At 32.5% G+C, this 14,092-nt stretch overlaps 2 protein-coding genes across 7 annotated transcripts; one reads left to right on the plus strand and one right to left on the minus strand.

The window, feature by feature from the left end:
* Positions 1 to 8,267: 8,267 nt before the first annotated feature.
* Positions 8,268 to 9,368, plus strand: LOC133692579 (uncharacterized protein At5g64816). 4 transcript variants are annotated; one of them, XM_062113636.1, is made up of 3 exons: positions 8,319 to 8,424; positions 8,533 to 8,599; positions 8,709 to 9,368. In XM_062113636.1, the coding sequence occupies exon 3, from the start codon at positions 8,777 to 8,779 to the stop codon at positions 9,158 to 9,160; it is 384 nt and encodes a 127-aa protein (XP_061969620.1). In that variant the 5' UTR covers positions 8,319 to 8,424; positions 8,533 to 8,599; positions 8,709 to 8,776; the 3' UTR covers positions 9,161 to 9,368. The 4 variants fall into 4 exon arrangements, with proteins under 4 accessions (XP_061969617.1, XP_061969618.1, XP_061969620.1 ...); XM_062113635.1 differs by having other exon boundaries at positions 8,722 to 9,368; XM_062113633.1 differs by lacking the exon at positions 8,533 to 8,599 and having other exon boundaries at positions 8,268 to 8,424; positions 8,722 to 9,368.
* A 930-nt stretch (positions 9,369 to 10,298) lies between these two features.
* LOC133692578 (uncharacterized) lies at positions 10,299 to 12,965 on the minus strand. Of its 3 annotated transcripts, none has more exons than XM_062113630.1 (2): positions 11,536 to 12,965; positions 10,299 to 10,465 (listed from the first exon to the last, which is right to left on the minus strand). In XM_062113630.1, exon 1 carries the CDS (start codon positions 12,737 to 12,739, stop codon positions 11,657 to 11,659), a length of 1,083 nt encoding a protein of 360 aa, XP_061969614.1. In that variant the 5' UTR covers positions 12,740 to 12,965; the 3' UTR covers positions 10,299 to 10,465; positions 11,536 to 11,656. The 3 variants fall into 3 exon arrangements, with proteins under 3 accessions (XP_061969614.1, XP_061969615.1, XP_061969613.1); XM_062113631.1 differs by lacking the exon at positions 10,299 to 10,465 and adding an exon at positions 10,500 to 10,915; XM_062113629.1 differs by lacking the exon at positions 10,299 to 10,465 and adding an exon at positions 11,214 to 11,363.
* Between the last annotated feature and the right edge of the window lie 1,127 nt (positions 12,966 to 14,092).

Genomic DNA, 14,092 nt, shown 5'->3' on the forward strand with positions numbered 1-14,092 from the left:
TCTGCCACCATAATAGTTGGATTTTAGGGATGAACAGGCGATGCGTCAATTAAACTTAAAAAAACTATATAGGCCCGTGCGCAGGGCATTGCTTGATCGGGTCAAACGCCAAGCCTTTAAAAAAAATGATTTTTTTTAAGTAATGCATTAATTGATATTTGTTTTGAGATAAAAAAAGAAAAGCAAAGAAGGTCACTTTGTAATTTTTGAAGAAGGAAAGAGAAAAGAAGAAAGGCCCATAGGGACAAACCGTCCTATTGTCGCTGACACGTGCTATATCGAAAGAAAATAAAGGTGACGATGCTTCCAATAACATGGTGAAAAGGGTAGGTTTGACTATTGAAAGGCTCTACACGTGTCGTCTAAAAAGCGTGGGCGCCTCCCATATATTGGCGTGTGGACTGCACGCTATATTACCTTTTTAGATTTAAATATTAATTAATCATTATAAAAAGCCTTGATTTCCATAGAATTAACTGGACAATTTTTAAAATCAGTTTTTACTAAGTTATATTATAATAAAAATAGATATTTATAAGAAAGATAATGATTTAAATTTTAAAAAATAAATGATTTTTAGTAGATAGAATTTTTTTATTAATACATTTTTTTTATGAAAACAAATCTTTTTATTAATAATATTTTTTAAAATAAAAAACTAAAGCCCATTAAAATAAGTATTCATAAAATTCTCAATCATTTAAATTAAAAAGGGAAGAACAACCAAAACTCCCTCACTTGTTTGTTTATTTATTTCATTTTTCTTATGAAAATATATTATTTTACGATAATCATTGTTCTTAAATAGAAACTTACCATGAATTAAAAAGAAAAACTCAATAAAAAAATCATGACTATAATTTATGCACGATAAAATAAAAAAATAAAAGAATAATTGATATAAAACATCATGTAAGAATTTTAAAACAAAAAAATAACAAAGCAAATATTTTATTCTCCATCAATATTCATGAGCATATTTTGCATATTATATTCATAAATAATAGCTTACAAAGTAATTTTTAATATCACTATAAAAAAAATATGATTTCATTTGAAAATTATAAAAAACTGGATAATATTTTAAATATTATTTTATCCATACAATTTCTGATTAAGAAAAAAAAATGGTAATATAAGAAGAAAGGGACATGCATACCGGTGCTTTCTTTATTTTTTTCTTTTTAATTGTTTTATCGTTTGCTTATTTATTTTTAAATAAAATGGATGATGCATTATCATTTAGAAACAAAATACCAAAAACATACCATAAATTTGGTTCAAAAACAAAAAATTAGACCAGTTAAAAAAAAACCTTGTATATTTAGATTTATCTTTTTTGATAAGATGACAAACCATTATCTTGAATCTTCACTATTTAAGATGAAACCTGGCATAAAAAATAATATTTTTTTTTTATTGCTTGAATGTGGATTTCAAATAATTTCTCCCTTCCCTTCCTGTTTTTTTTTATGATTGTCTCTCCTCCCTCTCAATATACAATGATCAAAATTCAAATAAAATAAAGTTTAGGATCTAAATATAAAATACTCAAATGATGGGTACCAAATATATAAAAACTTGAAACTTTATGAATCAGACTATAATTTTCCACGTGTTTTTTTCTTGTCCTTTCAATTTTGGCCCAGCAACAAATTATACTTTTTTTTCTTCAGAAAATAACATTTAATTCACAGACAGAACACTTCCAGAGACATTGTACACGTGATAAAATACAATTTTTTTTTATATGGTCTCTCGCCGTTAAATAGCTTACATAAACTAATGATGAGCTCGCGTTGAGTGTCTCTCGAGTTGTTTTTCACTATTTTAATTTAAACATTCCTATTGCACGTTATCACGTGTGTTGAAATCTAGGGGAAAAGATGCGAGAAAAACATTGAAAAACAGATGGGGAAATGGCAGCTCTGTTAGATTTAATTAGATCTTTAAATATCGACGGGTCACATTGAAGCTTTTTAGAAACATCAAAGCAGTCAGTGAGAAATTTTAAATGACAAGAGCCAAAATGAAATATTGCTTGCTGGGTGTTCACCCATCAGCATTTCATGCATGTCGTGGCCGGACAAGTATATCACTTGATCAAGGATTTTTTTGAAAAATAATATAGTTTGTTAAAGATTTTCGTTGAATGATATAGGTTTGAAAAATATTATATTTTCAGTATTAATTTTATACACAACTATTATTGAAAATAATGGTTGAACACAACTATATTTTCTAATATCAATTATATATATAACTGTGTGGTGATGTTTACTCTTTTGAAATATAATCAACACTGTCAAAAATCATCTCAAAGTTTTAAAAAGTTCCCACTATTAAAAGATAAGATTCAAAATCAAATGATTAAAAAAATAAAGTGATATAACAGAAGAGAGAAACATAAAAGAAAAAATAGATTATCAAGAAGGCGAGGACACACCGAAAATCTGTTTTTGACACACTCGATATTGTTAAAAAGATCTTGATGAGATGATTATAACTATACCTTAAAAAACCGTTAAATGAGGTTGTAATTAACCCTAAATTAACCTCAAACAAAATCCTAACAAATTATTATTATGTTTGGTTGTATTTTAAAGTATAGTTAGAATTATTTCGTCGAGATCTTTCTAACGATACTGTATATGTTGAAAACAAAGCTCCAGTATACTCCCGGTGACTCATTAGTTCTTGACCATTAATCTTGAATCTCGTTTCTTTCGTCATTGAATCTTCATAAAAATTTAAATTGAATTATATAATTATTAATTAATTTAATTAAGAAATAACTTTTAAAATAACTGTTGTTTTTAATCTCTATTAAAAATTACAGTTATGTTTAAACTTAGTTATTTTTTAAATATTTTTCTTTATTTTTTCAAAACTTTTATTAAGCTTTGTCAGGATTACAAAAGACACATTGATCAAATGGAAGAAATCAAAGGTCAGACAGCCTGTAAAATGTGCATGTGAGTGTGTTGGGTGGACCCCCACAACAATCTGATAGCTGTAGAAAGCTAAAGATCAACATCTGATGGCAGTACTCGATCTCCGGACAATAAAGGCAAGGGAATTCCTATTTCTTGGACTTTGAAGGTGACAGTGCGTCACAGCAATAAGCATGTTCGTCACTGCAATCAGCGTGTTTCCAGGCTCACACAATTGAGATATCCACAGTGCAATTGCATGCCTCCACATGGGCCCTCAAGCAGACGCTTGCTTTAACTCCATAGTCACAGGCCATCGCGTTCACCTGTTGAGAGAGGTCTGTAACTTGCCTCTTCCGTGAGTTTGTGAGATCTTCATGCTTCGACGAGAGTGCAGACTCTTATACGATTCAAGGCTCGAAATGAATGTATTATCAACGTGAAAAGAGAAACAGCGCTCTTGTTAAAACCTGGATTCCAACATCACAGTAGGAAAAAAACAGTCAAACTTCGTATGGGAAGAGTGACAGATCTTTATGCTTGAATAAATGCTTGATTAATATTCGTGCAGTGATTGAATTTTGAATATTGCCCAAAATTAAGGTCGCCCTGGTCTCTATTTGCAGCCCTGGTCTCGCAAGCCTTGACTGGTTTTGTTTGCTGGCCACTCCGCCTAATCATCATGGCCTTTTTTCGTTTCAATATTTTTCCGTCTGATATATCCATTTCTCCGACGTCTGCACTCTTTTGTCCAACGGTGATCTGATGAACTTATTCTGACTTGTATTTGTGAAAAAAAACTAAAGCACAGACAGCCGGTAATGAATAATCTACATGGCATGCATTATTGTTGGGTAGCATATTATAAGCCATTACTTATGTCTGCAGGACACAACAGCTTAATCAGTATGAGAATGTAATAAAATTATTCCATAGCTCAATCTAACACCTCAGAATTTTTGGAAGACTGGTTTTTTTTATCTTCCACTATCAAGATTCGTGACCCAAGTAGCTAGCAGGATAGTAGTATGTCACGAATTTCTAGTGTCAAGATAGTACGTATAATGTCACGAATTTTGATTTGCCATTCAATTCTTATAACTAATATAATATATGTATATTATACTATTCACATATATAATATTTAACATTAATAATTTTATTATTTAGTGCGTATATACATAGACCTTAAATATATATTATTATTTTTATTTTACGTTAAAGAATAAATATTATTTTGACAATAAATACTCAAAACATAAATATTTAAATATATTATTTAACAAATAAGAGAAAGTTGTAAAACAATAATAACCTCGGTCTTTTGAAATCCATTACCAGTACTAAATTGATGAGATGAACGAAGACCTTGTATGTTTACGCGGGATGCTGCTTTTTTAAAAAAAAAATTGAATTTATTTTTTAAATTTAAATTATTATTATTATTATTTAAATTGTTTTGATGTAATAATATTCAAAAATAAATTTTAAAAAAATATTATTTTAATATAATTACCGAAACCGCAAATGAGTGGAGTACTCGCGGAACTGTTCAGAAGAATGCAATGTTCTCCACACAAGAAAAAACCAAGGAAACCAAGACCATTTGGCACCGGATGGCTGATGTCATTTTCTCTATCGGAACGCAACTATGCAAGTGGTACCCACCTCAACAAATGGCCTGAGTCATGGATCACCCAGCCAGCACTCCCTGCTCTGTGCCGTGGAAGGCAAAAGGGCAAAGCAAACAGAGAGAGCGAAGAGACGGACAAGTCTTTGAGTTAGCAGCAAAATAGAGGATTACTCAAGAAGGGGGTTCTAATAGCAACAAACCTCCCTTGCGGATGGTCCCGGCTGGTCTATGACCTAAAAAAAGCTGCCCCCACTGGCAAGTGTCAAATATAATGTAATGCAAGGTAAGAAATTTTCTGCGTCAGTTACTGTGTGGGCACATTATTCACCGGTCAAGATATGTAAATAATCAAAATCACCTGTCGATCTCTGGCACAAAAGAAGCAAGCAGGAATGATCGAAAGGGACGCCATATATTACGATTACTGATTTGCAAATATACGACAAGGAATTACAAGTTTATCAAATTAGAAGGACGAGAACTGAAATGTAAAATACAAAGAAAATATATGGTTTTTTCTAAATTTCATATATTTTTTTATATACACTTGAAAAATAAAAGAAAAAATCATTAGAAAACGACTAAAAAGAGAGAAAGCTTTCAATTATCATGATTTTAATAACTAAAACGATTATCATGATTTTAATAACCAAAATGATCAAATTTTATGTGAAATGATTTCATTTAATAAAAGAAGTTCGATGATAATGATTTTTAGCTTCTTTAATCAATTATCATAAAAAGTAGATCAAACTTATATTTTATTATTATTATTTCAGGTTGTTTTTCCTTTTTAATCGATTTTTGACTATTTTAAGGCCTCAAATGAGATTATTGAGATTTATAGGATATTTCTTATGTTTTCACATGAAAAATTGGTTCAAATGAATTTTTTTGGTTAAAAAATAAAAAAACTTGATTTTCTGGCCACGCAAGGTGCCTCGAAACTTGACAATAGGTGACGCGTTATATGATGTTTTTAATAAAAAGAGATGTACCCTTTATTGCACAAAAAAATATACAAGCCCGAGTGCATGGCCCTGGGTTTACCGACCCAAACATGCCTCGGCTCGAGTGTTGCCAGGCACGTGAGCCTCGCCTCTCTTTCTCTTTCTATTTTTTTTCAAAATCATTAGTTAATACCCTCACTTTTTTATATGTAATTTTTAATTTACATTTGTTTTTTTATTTCATTTTAAATTAATACCCTCTGTCTATTTTTTAAAAAATTATTTATAATATAGCCAAATTTAATGTGAATGGATTTCATTTAATAAGAGAAGTTTGATATTGATGATTTTTAACTTTCATAGTTATTTGATGTTACATTTCAACATGTGTTTGGCATGAAAAAAACATTAAACTGATGTTTCTAATGCCTTTTGATGTTTTGATATGTTAATATAAAAAAATATTTTAATATATTTTTAAATAAAAATTATTTTTAATATTTTTTAAAAAATACCTTCTACTATAATACCAAATACACGGTTCATCTTGTCATAAAAACTTAAACTTGCGTTTGAGTTTTAGTATGATCCAAATTTTAGCATGATATATCATGTTAGGTGAATCTAAATAATTAATTTTAACAATAATATTTTGAAATTTCTTATAAAAAAAACAAACTATAAAATCTAACGAACTACTAATTAGATGAAATGAAATTTTAATCATTGAGATTCGCAATGGGTCGAAATGTTTCCTGCGCCTTCAGTTGGGTGCTTGTGGGTCCACAGAGCTCAACACTAGATGGGCCTCGTCAGGTCTTTCTGACTGTAGGGAGGTCAGATCTGCTGGTAGTGGGCTTGGTGACCTTCTTGTTCATGATTGACGTCCGCTGCTATGACTGAGGCTGTTAGATTGGGGTTCCAAGCCTTCGGCTAACTCTTCTCGGACTCCTCCCGTGTGTGTCACCTTTCGCCTGAACGACAAAGCAGCCGATATGGATAGTGGATCTTCGGAGTCAATTGCTGGCGACTTGGAATCTTCCATGAAACAAAAACAACCAGGGAAGGCAGTCCCTGATCAATAAAATAATTAACAATATTTTATGCGTAGGAATTATGATTTTTCCATCTGCATGATTTTTTCCCGCACCAGGATTTTTCACGTAGAAACTTATATATTTTATCATGTATTTATTTAATTTTATAATTTATTTTTATTGATTGATTGATACTACTTTAATTGGATAAAGAGAGAAAAAAATTGAAATTTGTGAATTTTGAATTTGGTTATATTGGTCACTTTTTTCGACACATTCATTCTAATGCTTGACTTTAGGATTAAATTAATGTAATATAATGATTAATACAATAATAATAATATTTGTAATATCATGTAATTATATTCTAGAATTTTACGTGTGTATTTCATTAACTAACCGCCAGCACATTTGAAATTTAATTAACTTGTTTTGTGTAAATTTATTATTTTTCTAACTATTCGGGAATGCTTTTCAAAAGTGTTTTTAAAAAAATTTAATTTTTTTTTTATTTTGAAGTAATATATTTTTGATATGTTGATCTCAAAAATAATTTTTAAAAAATAAAAAAATATTATTAGCATATTTTTCTGAGTGAAAAATATTTTAAAAAACAATCACAACCACACTCACACCTTAGAAAAATTACTACCTTCTATAACCACGCACCCAAACCTAAAGCTAATAATTATAATTAAAAAAAAACTCAATGTTTTATGAAAAACTTGTAGAATATTATTATACAAGTTTATATCACTTGGTTTATCTTGTGTATTTTTTTTTGTATAAAATACATGGTCTTATTTATTTTTATGTTTTAAAAACGTTTTTGAAAAAATTTAATTTTTTTTTATTTTTTTTTGTTTCAAATTAATATTTTTTTGGTGTTTTCAGATCATTGTGATACGCTGATGTCAAAAATAATTTTTTAAAAATAAAAAACATTATTTTAATACATTTCTAAATAAAAAATACTTTAAAAAATAACCGCAACTATACTTTCAAACACACAAATAATTACATTGCCTAAATACTTCATAGGTCCGTATAATGACTATATCCTATGTCATAAAAAATATTATTCCTTACATAAAAGTTAACTTATTTTACGAAATGATATACAAATTTTTCTTTCTTATAGTTTTTTCCCCACAAGTTCGTAAATGAGCTCACTTGTTTTCTAAAAAAACAGTTCTTTTTTTTTTTTTTTGAAAAACAATGGTCTAGCTCATGAACATAATTAAAGAAGCTCATGAGCCATGGAAACTCGTTTGAAAATGAATTTTAAAAACTTAGTTTTGTTAAAATGAGCCTAGTAATGACTCGATTCATCTACTGCTATGACAAGCAGCAGCCCTCACGAGACTTGTTTTTGTTTAAAACAATGTTAGAAATTAGTTTTTAAAATAATTTTTAATTGAAAATATATTAAAATAATTTTTTATTATTTTTTTAAGATTATATCAAAACAATAAAAAAAATTTAAAATAATAATAATAAAAGAATTAATTTTTAAAAAAAGCCGACTCTAAACATCCTAAAAAATGTTATGATTGATGGATTTTGAAGAGTTTAGTAACTCAGAATAAGAAAAAAGTAAACTAAAATAGGAACTTTTAGAAAAGTTCAGGCACTGAAATTATGATTATATCCGCCAAAATACATTCGCGTGACAAACACTGATCTAAAACCATGGTCCCACAAAACTAGAACAATCCTAAGCCGTTGGATGTAAAAACACGTGCCCGAGTCCGCGCATTGCCTTCTTTCCGAATTTTTCTCTTCCTCTCTCTCGAAACCCGTCTCTCTCTCTTTCTCCATCTAAAACTAAACCCTCTGTCCCTCGAGGATCCACCACCATTTTCAGCTCAGTAAGCTCTCCATCTCTCTCTTTATTGTACTTCAGTAACTATTCTTTACTGGTCAGACAATTTCTGTTTGGTTGATCTTTATTAACTAATGTTTCATCCATAAAAAAGGGGATAAAACTATTTCAAGGGAAATTAGGTCAAATAAATCAACCAACTTATATCTTCTGAAAAGCACGTAAGAACCCTTTGGAGACTTCATTTCTGTTCGAATTTCTTTTAATTGGGATTTTTTTTCAATTTTATCTTATACCGATGTTGCTTATTTTTGAATTTGATATCTCAAGTGTTTGTGCACAGGAGGAAATCTTCCTTGTGACAAATTCCAAGAGCTTGTGTGTTGAAGAGAAGAGCAATGGTGGACCCATGGTGGTCTCTATTAGGGGCAGCAATTCCAGCTATAATTGCAGGGCAAGCATTAAGGATGAAGAAAAGAAGAGCTGATGAGCAGAGGTTAAAGAGCGCCAGAGGCCGTGAAAAGAGCTCCGATGAAATATTTGTTTGCGAGAGGGTATGCACTTCGAAGAGGATGCTAAAGAAGGTTGGTGCATTATCTAAAGACCCAACTATTGATACTTGTGTTACCGTTTGCGGTGTTTCTGAGCTTGATGCTTGTGCTGATGCATGTGCGAGAACTGTTTGTGTCAATCAACACCAGGTGCCTAACTGGAATGATATTTGCCTTAGGAGGTGCCAAAGTGAGTGTCTTAGGCTATCCAACTCCTCTGCAACTTCCTGAGAGGCTCTTTTGCCGTATCTGTTATTAGTCTTAGATTGTGTTTTTACATTTCCTTGAGAAATTTCATGGTATACTCTGTTCAAAATGGATTTCATATTTTCTTTGGTTTTGGACATGCTCATAAACTGTTCGACCAATGTCCACCTAGTTTTGCCTTTCCCATTCTGTTTCATGCGAGGAAAAATTAGGTCCATTCTTTTACCGTCTAGTGCTTCTCTTCTTTCTATCTTCTGTTAGTTTTCAAGCAACCCGTGTACTTTTAAAGGACCTTGCCTGTAAATGATATGCTCACTCGCACTGGGTCTATTCTGGAAGCTCAACATGGATAAAAAAAACCAATCAATGACTCTTTCATCTACAGGCAAGGGTTTTGCCACCAGGCATGTTTGATGTGATGACCAACCGAACTTACCATCCTACCATGGTTGAACCACCAGACTCTTGTGCTTCAGTGAGCATCTCGGGTGGATTATAGGCAGTTTCTATGCATGCTTATTTGATGCTAGTTCCAATCAAAGAGGCATTGAGCCTGGGATTTGGAGGCCTAGCTGGTTTTCCTTGCCTCCTGTGGTATGCAACAATTGGCTGGGAAATTGGCATTTGCACCAATGGGAAAATAGCATGCAGCTGAATGGCGAATTATTGAAGTTAAAAGCATCATAATAAGCGTGTGTACTTAACCTGAAGACTATTTCGAGCTGATTGTGCCTATTGCCAATGTTCAGAAGTCTTCAAAAGATTTTGTTTAGATACCTTAAACCCTCACCATCAGGTCACTCTGAAATGTGGAAAGCTCGTATGAACATTGTCCAAAAGAAATCTGGGCCTGAGTTGGGAAATGGATTAGATTCTCTAATCCGATTTCCATAAAGTCGCAAGCTCGGACTGATTGATGTTTTGCAAACTATAAATAGACATATATTGTTGATTCAGTAGATAGAGGTCAATGTGGGGAGAAAGTGGAGACAGCTGCAGTAGAATTCAGTTACTTAGAATTGCCCGGGATGCTTTGCGTCACCCGTGGTCAAGTTTCACCATCCCCGCACTAAACTTGGTATCAAAGGCCCAAGCTCGAGCAGAGCTCCAAGCCTAGAGAATCGGTAGGTTTCAGGGTCCTGTGGCTATTTGGAAAAATACGTATGAACTCTAAGCCGATGTAAATCAATTAAGCCTATTACAATTAAATCAGAGGTATTTCCAGTTAATTATGCCTGCCACAATTGAATCGAAGCTAAAAGACCGCTCAATCCTCCACTGCCAAATTGCTCAATCAACCAAAGAACGCTCACGTGCAGAATTATTACCCTACCAGAACAAAGCTATTTATATTAGATGCCTGTTGACAATAATTTTCAACTTTCTTCTTTTATTCAGCTTTGATCCAGCAACAAGAGATGACTATGAAGATAATAAAAACTGCTTCAGCCAGAAAAGAAAATAAGGAAAAAACTCAAAGCTGGCCAAGTGGCTTAAGCCTATATTTCCACTTCAACTAAAAACAACTTCTTTTTTTTTTTGCATGCAGATTTGGGTTTTTTACCAACAAAGCAACCATCATGTTTGAAGAACACAGAATCGTGCATTTTAGTAGATTGACCTAAAAAACACGCCTTGCCCGGTTATGTGGACACGTATGCAATTCCCAGTGAACAGGTGAAGAGAATAGAGGAACTTATCCAACATAAACGGAAACAAGTTTAGAAACAAAACCTGGAATGGACTTCCCATTGCAGAGCCAGGACATCACAGGAATGACTACGAAACAAGGACAATACTACTTCTATTAATTGAATTACACGACATTCCATTGAGCTGTCTGATGAAAGGAACTAGAAACGACTTCACCAAAATTATGCTGAAGACCTTTCGAACTTCAAGAATCTAGCATATCATGCCCCTAAAACTCCATTGACATAATGTTCAACAAAACAGATCATCCAATTTCTGCAGGATGACTGAGATCACAATTTTTTAATTTACTTTCAGTAGTAAGGCTACTATGGAACTTGTCTAGCTAACAGGGAAAGTACTTACGCAGACATGGAGAGCAATATGTCAGAAAAAAACTATTACCTTGAACTTTCAAGTAACATTTACCTACATTTACTCGCACATTTTAACATTGCAAATCAACAAGCTCGTTTACAATGCCTGCATTTCTTTTTGGTACTAAATGCCTAAAGTGTTCAACATAGGACTGATCCTACAAAATGAATATTTAATTAAAAGCAGAACAACTTGTACAAATCCGTAAACTATTGAAATGACATTGCTACGCATCATAAAATGTTACATATCAACCAACCCTGTCGGTTGCATTATAACATTTGAACTCTACAAAAAAACTAAAAGCAAAAAGGTTACATCAACAATACCTGTGAAATCCCAGAACCTAGCCAGATGCAAAAAGACTCCCATCCTTCAGCCACCAACACCTTCACATCCCATTCCATTCCATCACACTGCACTTACTGACTACACATCGGCCTTCAAAAACTACGCCTGCACAGGGTACTTCCTAGGCCTTCCTCTCTTCCTTGGCCCTGGCATCCCCATTGCATTCCCAGCCACGCCCGTTGCACTCCCACCAGAAACCTTCACCACTCTATCCCTGCTCTCCACACCAACCCTCACTGGTGTGGCAGCTGCACCATTACCACTAACACCACCACCACTACGGCCGCCACCGCTACCATTCTTATCATCCACATTTTCCGCTACATAGCCACCACCCTTATCACCTCCTTGCTGCTGCTCTGTCCCAAACATTGGCGGCATCCAATTAGGAAACCCTGAACCCACCCCACCACTTTTCCCTCCACTCCCTGCGGTACCAGGTGTAAATCCCAAAGGGAAGAACCCCCAGCAGCAATAATAACACTCCTGCCCGGGAACCAAAGGAGGCAAAGAGGGTATTAAAACAGCATGAAACCCTCTCTCGCAATTTTGGCACCTCAAACAACAATTCTCATAAACCCTAGGATACTCGTACAAAATATAACAATACGGACACGCAGTCCAAAAGGAAGACAATTTCGCTTTCTGGGACCCTTCTTGTTGATTACTCACATTATTAACATTAATTTTCACACTTTCAGCCTTTTTATCATCAACCGGTCTCTGGCTTCTCCTGACTGGTAATTTCCCAGAAGCAGACAAATCAATCTTCGAAAACAAACTCAATTCATTATCGTACAAAGTTTTTTTAGCAGTATCAGACAAAACAGCCCCAGCATCGGCGACGAGCTTGAAGGCTTGGTCGGCGAAAGGGTACTTGTTCTTGTCTGGATGGAGGAGTAATGCAAGGCGACGATACTGTTTTTTTATGAGGAAGGAATCGTCAGTTTTCTCACTGATTTGCAAGATCGAGTACCAGTCGTGTTGATTGTTGACGCGTTTTTCAGCTGATAAAAGAACATCAGCAACAGCTAAGATCTGATCTGGGCCTTCCAAAAGGGGTTCCGTTTCCTGAGCTAAAACTGCGAAGTCTTTTGTGCCGCTGAGATCTCGTGATTGCAAGAGTTTCTCAGCGATTCCGAGGAGGCGTTCGGCTTCGGCCCTGTTGGGATCTTCGTTCATTTTGGTAGTTTTGGCTGTCGGGATTAATGGTGTTTTTGGTTTTTTCTGTTGTTTTGGGAGGTGAGGAAATTGTTTCCAGGGAGGAAATTGAAAAGCAGCTTGCTTGGATTCTTTTTTTCTGATGGACTGGATTGGGCTTCAGTTTGTGGGAAATGGCCTGGAGATGATGGTGCCCTTGGAAATGAGAAGTGGGTATTTTGATCTTTTGAAGCAAGCAAAAAACACAAATCAGGATGGATATATTTCTACTCATACAGACGTACTGTTGTTATTCTCATCGCATGATTTTTTAAATTGACTATATTAACCCTCTTTTAATTTTTATGTTATCTCTTCGAACGAAATGCAAATATATAGTTTTTAAACACGGTTAGAAGATCAACTTGATTTAAAACCTGAATCTTGAATTTTAACTAGATTATTGAATTTTAACCGGATCATTTTAGTTCGACTCCATTCTCTTTTATAAAGTAAAATAATATTATTTTTTTATTAAAAAATAAATGATTAATAAATTACTAATTAAAATTTATTAGTAAAATAATATTATTTTTTATCTCTTCGAACGAAATGCAAATAAATGATTTTTTATTAAATTTTTTTAAATTAATCCGAGTTTTTAATTAAATTACACATATTTTTAATTTTTCTTAAACCTCATCCAATTCCAGCTCCAGATTAATCAATTAGGCTGACTGAATTTTAAAACTACAATAAATATAACTTTAAATAAGAAAAATTTATAAACTTGATCAAAAGAAAAATAAAGTTAGCGTTAAGAAAATAAATTTAAATATAAAGAAGATTGGCTTTGTCGCTCCACATAATAATTAAGCCACACAAACACTTAATATCAGTCAACCAATCTAATATAATAAACACATTCGGGTCAGTTGACTATGTCATAACGTTGGACTAACCAACAACGGCTAAATTTTTCTAAAGGTTTGATTGATCAATGTTTATCTTTTTACATGACTTTGAAAATGTGAAGATGTTGTTTTTTAAAATATTTTTTATTTAAAATATATATTAAAATAATATTTTTTATATTTTTAAATTTATTTTTGATATTAATATATTAAAATAATTTAAAAAAAAAAAGAAATTTTTAAATAAAAATTATTTTCCAACCTCCTTTAATTTAGGGTGTGTTTGGGAACGCGGTTTGCACCGTATTATCTTAAATTTTAAATTTTTTTTTGTTTAAAATAAATTTTTTATATATATTTTTAGATTGTTTTTGTATATTGATGTCAAAAATAATTTTTAAAAAATAAAATAATTTTATTTTAATATATTTTTAAACAAAAAAATATTTTAAACTACCATTACCATCATAATTTCAAACCC

This window comes from Populus nigra, chromosome 4, assembly GCF_951802175.1.
Source record: "Populus nigra chromosome 4, ddPopNigr1.1, whole genome shotgun sequence".
Lineage (NCBI taxonomy): Eukaryota > Viridiplantae > Streptophyta > Magnoliopsida > Malpighiales > Salicaceae > Populus > Populus nigra.

Bases quoted from the DNA above. Each gene is read 5' to 3' on its own strand.
- LOC133692579 (XM_062113633.1), top strand. From the start codon at position 8,777: ATGGTGGACCCATGGTGGTCTCTATTAGGGGCAGCAATTCCAGCTATA.
- LOC133692578 (XM_062113630.1), bottom strand. From the start codon at position 12,739: ATGAACGAAGATCCCAACAGGGCCGAAGCCGAACGCCTCCTCGGAATC.